Source organism: Apis dorsata, unplaced genomic scaffold, assembly GCF_000469605.1.
Source record: "Apis dorsata unplaced genomic scaffold, Apis dorsata 1.3 scaffold_930, whole genome shotgun sequence".
Taxonomy (NCBI): Eukaryota; Metazoa; Arthropoda; class Insecta; order Hymenoptera; family Apidae; genus Apis; species Apis dorsata.
The window spans coordinates 48,872-54,539 of NW_006264040.1; the positions used below are offsets into that span (position 1 = coordinate 48,872).

General features: G+C 20.7%; 1 protein-coding gene across 3 annotated transcripts; it reads right to left on the bottom strand.

Annotated features, from left to right (window-relative positions):
* Positions 1-301: 301 nt before the first annotated feature.
* LOC102680773 (CTP synthase) lies at positions 302-4,138 on the bottom strand. 3 transcript variants are annotated; one of them, XM_006623666.1, is made up of 11 exons: positions 3,815-4,138; positions 2,972-3,142; positions 2,799-2,884; positions 2,581-2,712; positions 2,161-2,325; positions 1,795-2,082; positions 1,612-1,700; positions 1,197-1,495; positions 1,013-1,120; positions 721-933; positions 302-626 (listed from the first exon to the last, which is right to left on the bottom strand). In XM_006623666.1, exons 1-11 carry the CDS (start codon positions 3,978-3,980, stop codon positions 529-531), a joined length of 1,815 nt encoding a protein of 604 aa, XP_006623729.1. In that variant the 5' UTR covers positions 3,981-4,138; the 3' UTR covers positions 302-528. The 3 variants fall into 3 exon arrangements, 2 of the variants coding, with proteins under 2 accessions (XP_006623729.1, XP_006623728.1); XM_006623665.1 differs by having other exon boundaries at positions 2,966-3,142; XR_422782.1 differs by having other exon boundaries at positions 308-626; positions 1,017-1,120; positions 2,966-3,142.
* Between the last annotated feature and the right edge of the window lie 1,530 nt (positions 4,139-5,668).

Consider the following 5,668-nt stretch of genomic DNA (forward strand, 5'->3'; position numbering starts at 1 on the left):
TTTTATAATTAATATTTAATTATAATAATAAAAAAATAACAAACATTATTTATAAATAAATATTCGCCGAGATTATAGCTGGATTGATCAATTATGATTATAAGTATATAATTGTCAAAAACATAAAATTCTAAATTTATTTGATTTTGACTGGCTATAGAAAATGATTAATCAATGAAAGTTAATAAAATTAAGAATTAAGTTTTTCTTTCTTATTTAGACTTTTTTATTTACAGAAATGATGAGAAAGAAGAACTTGAACATTTCATAAATATTGTTTTATGAAAAATAAAAAGTCTAATTTATCAGAAATGTGCTAATATTTAAATTTTTTTAGTTTATTCGGTATAAAACTATATAACATAGACATTTTTTGATATATTATATACGTAATATATACATATCTAATAATAAAACTATATAGTTTAAATATATAGCATATTATCATAAATCTGTTAACATGTATTCTAAATCTTTATAATATTATTATAAAGATCATAATTAAAATTATTTTTATGATTAATATATCTATTCAATCAAATCATTGTAAGATGTAGTACTACCACTCATACTAGTTTCGCTTATTGTTTGTTGCTTTGCTATTGAATCAACAAGACATTCGTTATCTATTAAAAAAAAAAATAAATGATTAAATTTTATGTTATAATGATAAAATTTATAAGTATAAAGTATAAAATTAAATAATTTATTACTTATTACCTGATTCATTATCACTGATTGCTTGAGGTGAAAGTTTACAACCTTTAACTAAGTATTGCTTTAATTTACCGACACTAGCTAAAATTAGTCCTAAAAATGGCGGTGAAGGTTTCAGTGGTCTAGACAAATATTCTGGATGGAATTGTGTCGCAACATAATAACTATGTCCTTCTAATTCTGCTATTTCCATACGTAAATTTTCTTCATCATGACCTAACATAAATTTATAATAGTAATAATAATAATTACATATATTACATACATTATATATAGAAAATTAATGCTGATTTACCTACGAACTTCAATCCAGCTTCTTCTAAATCATTAATATAATTTGGATTGATTTCATAACGATGTCTATGTCTTTCTTCTATGCAATCCTTATTACCATACAATTGTTCTATGAATGAAATAATTAATTAATACAAAAACGAAAATATTAAATTGTATTAAATACTAAATAATTTATTACTAACTTATGACAGAATTATTTTCTGTAAACCGAGTATATCTTTTTCCAAGTCTCATAGTTCCACCCATTTGTTTTGGATTATATTCAGGCATATCTATAACAAGAGGATGATCTGTTTCTGGATCAATTTCCATGCTATTTGCAGATTCTATATTTAAAACATTCCTTGCGAATTCAACTACTGCTACTTGTAATCCCAAACAAATACCGAGAAATGGTTTATCATTTGTTCTACACCATTTACATGCTTCCATTTTTCCTTGCATACCTCTTTTACCAAAACCACCTGGTACAACAACACCACTAAAAAAATGAAATCCAAAAATATAATTAAAAATAATTAAAAAACAAAACTATATAATATTATATAACTATATAATATATAATTAATATATTAATAACAAAAAAAAATAACTTACTTGCTTTTACAAAGTTGTTGCCAAGCTTCATGATATAATACAGGATCTACTGTTTTTGTACTTTGTTCTAAATTATCAGCTTCTATATACTAAAATTATTTTAAGTAAAAATAATTAGACAAATATAACATTATCATAATAATAAATTTAATAAAAAGTAGATACTTTGATTTGATACTTTACTGTTAATTTAAGTTTATAACCAACTTGGATACAAGCATGTTGTAATGCCTTTGTAACTGATGCATAAGAATCTTCTAATTTTGTATATTTTCCTACTAATGCAATATTTACTTCTTTTCGTAAATGATCAATACGATCTGCTAAATCTCTCCATTTTCGCATAAAATATCGAGGGCGTGGCATTCCGATATTTAATTGTAGCCTATCATTTAAAAATTCAATTACACCTTGAGATTCCATCAATAAAGGAACACGATATATAGATGACAAATCATGTATAGTTATAACCTAACAAATATAAACTTTTATTAGTTTTATAATTATTTCTTTCAAGATTTTATTAAAATTAAAGAATTGAAAAAATACTTGTTCTGGAGCAACATGACAAAAATTCGAAATTTTTTCTTTTACAGAATCGCCTATTGGTTGTTCAGATCTGCAAACTATGAGATCAGGAGACAAACCTAATCCACGTAGTTCTCTTACACTGGATTGAGTTGGTTTTGTTTTTGGTTCTCCTGTAGATCTTGGCTAAAAAAATGTATTATATGTAATATTAAAAATTTTTTTTCTTATTATTTTTCTTTTTCAATTATAAATATAATTTATAAATTAATTATAAATATAGTAATTATAAATATATAAATATAATTATAAATCTTTATAAATAAAAGTTATATAATTTTAAAAGTTAAGAATAAACTAATTTGATACTTGGCTCAAATTCAAAGTCAAGGTCTATGATAATGAAAAAAGTTAAAATATTAAATAAAAACAATTTCATACTTGAGGCACTAAAGATACATGTGCACAGCAAAAATTTTCTTTTTTTACTCTAAATTGAAATTGTCTAAAAGCTTCTACAAATGGCATTCCTTCAATATCTCCTATAGTTCCACCTAATTCAACAATGCAAACCTGTAAAAAATAAAATTTTGATTAATTTTATATCATGTAAAGAATTTTTTTTTAAATTTAAGTATTATATCCAAATGTTAAATTACATCTGGTTTATCACCATCTTTTGTTACTGATTGCTTTGCAACTCTTTCAACCCATTCTTGAATAGCATCTGTTATGTGAGGTATTACTACAGAAAAATAAAAAAAACTTATTATTTATTAAAGTGATTTATAATTTAATTTTTAAAATAAGATTTAAACAAAATTGTATATACCTTGAACAGTTTTTCCCAAATAATCACCATGTCTTTCCTTTGATATTACATGTTGATAAATTTTTCCTGTTGTGATATTATTGTCTCTGTGTAAAGTAATATCTAAAAAACGTTCATAATTTCCTAAATCAAGATCTACTTCTCCACCGTCATCTAATACATATACTTCTCCTAAAATATAAAAAATTTGCAACTGAAGTGATATTTATATTTTATTTTTACAAAAAAGTTAAAAATTTTTTTTGTAATTTAAAAAATATAGAACTGAAAAAATATTATTAATTAATATTATATTTATCTAATTGATGAAATAAAATAAAAATATATGTATATATATTGAAATGAAATATATGTATATACCTTAATTAAATATAATATTACTTAAAAAATTAAATATTCAAATATTAATTACTTAAATTGAAAAATAAAACAAAAATTAATAAATAAAAAATAAATAATTTAATGAAAAAAATATGATGTACATCATAATATATTTATTTACAATATTTATTTATAACTTTATTTAAATAAATAATGAAATAGCAATTTGAACAGAACAAAATTCATAAATTTCATTGCATTTAAAAAAAATTACATTGTTATATTAATATATTAATATATAATTATAATATATAATTATAATATTATATTAATTATTAGAATAAAAAATGTTTTTAGAAATATCACACGTGATTATAAAATTGCGCGGTAGCAATATATAAAATAGGTTCTGATCTATCACATAGCTATATTAAAATTTCAGATTTTTTTACACAAATATTTATTGTAGATGTTATTTCATTCAAATGAAATGATTTAAAAAATAAATTGTAAATAACATACCATGCTCATAAGGAGAAAAAGTACCGGCATCAATATTTATATAAGGATCTATCTTAATAGATGTCACATGAATACCGCAATGTTTAAGTATAGTTCCAAATGAACTCGCAATAACACCTTTGCCGACTCCACTAATTACACCACCAGTTACTAAAATATATTTCATTATTTTATAAGTAATCCAACACAAAACGTTTGCATCGATTTCTTCATATATGTCTGTTAGTTAAAGTTTCTCAATTTTATTGGATAATATCTGGGTCCAATGGGAACATGCAGCCTCTTATAAAATGTATAAGAGTACTAATCATGATTTAGCGCCACTTTGACAGTACTTTTTTTTATATAAAATGAAAATGATCTGGCAGGATTTTTAATTAAATTTATTTTGTATAAATCTTTAAATGTTGATTATTTTTTTATTTAGTTGATGTTAATTCATAATAATTGAATAAATATTATTTAAAAATTAATAAAAAAGATATATTTCATATTGGTTAATGTAAATAAAAAATCATTTAAAAAAACATTATTTGGTATATTTTTTAATATAACATATTTTTATTTTAATAAAATAAAAAAGATGTTAAATAATTAAAATGTTAATAATATATATATGTTATAAATGTTAATATATAATTATAATATATAATAGTATTAAATATAATTTCATAATATAATTTGAATAATATTCTTCCTAAAAAATAGACAAGTAGAAAAACAGTCAATATTTAGGTACTTATATTAGATTTTCATCTAGTAATATTTAGTTAGTGCCGGAATTTTATTCTATAAAACGAAAAGCGCTGTTTTCGTTTCTCTAAAAAAATTGAAAACATGGCTGAGGTACGATTAATAGATAATAAATATATCCGATAAAATCTTTTTCATCTAGCTCAAAAAGACAAAAATAAATATTTTATAATAAGATATTTTTTTTTATTCAAAAGATATAATATTAATATGTAAAAATAATTAATATATTATTAAATTATAAATATATTTTCGTGACATAATCTCTTATAAATTTTATCATATGATTTTTAAACAGAAAAAATTCAAAAGAAAAAAGATTTTTCGAAAGTTCATCTTTCAAGGTGTTGATTTCGATCAACTTTTTGATATGCCAAAGTAACAATTTAAAAAAATCAATTAAAAATAATAAATAGTTATACATTTATATTATTTTTAGGTATATATTTTATATAATCTTTAAATTATATTTGTCTAATAAATAGCTTATGATTTTAATGCATATCCGTGTTCATAGGCAATTTTCTCACGGTTTGAAAAAGAAAATCCATGACTCTAGTAAAAAAAACTGCATAAAGCAAAAAAAGAAATACCACTGAACGAAAAACCAGAAATTAATATATATATATTAATGTTAAATTTGCGTAACATGATTATTGTACCTGAAATGGTAGGCTCAATTGTTGTTTATAAATGCTAAAACATTTAATCAAGTTGAAATCAAACCTGAAATGATTGTCATTAGTTAGGAGAGTTTTCTATTACTTACAAACTTGTAAAACATGATAGATTAAGTATTCGTGCTACCTATTTTTTAAAATTTATTCCATTAAAATAATTTATATTTATAATGTAAATATAAATAAAATACAAAATAAAAATACAAATTAATAAGTCTTTTTTTATAAATCTTTTAAGTACTTTTAAGATGTGATATATAGAAGATTATTATCATAAAATTGTAATATTATATAAATATATATTTATTATTTAAATATATATAATATTTTAATATATTTATTATATAAATATATATTTTTATAATATATTATTAATATAATATATTATATTTTTATAATATATTATTAATATAATATATTA

Bases quoted from the DNA above. Each gene is read 5' to 3' on its own strand.
- LOC102680773 (XM_006623665.1), bottom strand. From the start codon at position 3,980: ATGAAATATATTTTAGTAACTGGTGGTGTAATTAGTGGAGTCGGCAAA. The intron at 2,885-2,965 runs ACAATTTTGTTT...ATTTTTCTGTAG, and splicing joins AAAAACTGTTCAAGGTATAT to TAATACCTCACATAACAGAT. The intron at 1,496-1,611 runs GTAAGTTATTTT...TCATTTTTTTAG, and splicing joins CAACAACTTTGTAAAAGCAA to TGGTGTTGTTGTACCAGGTG.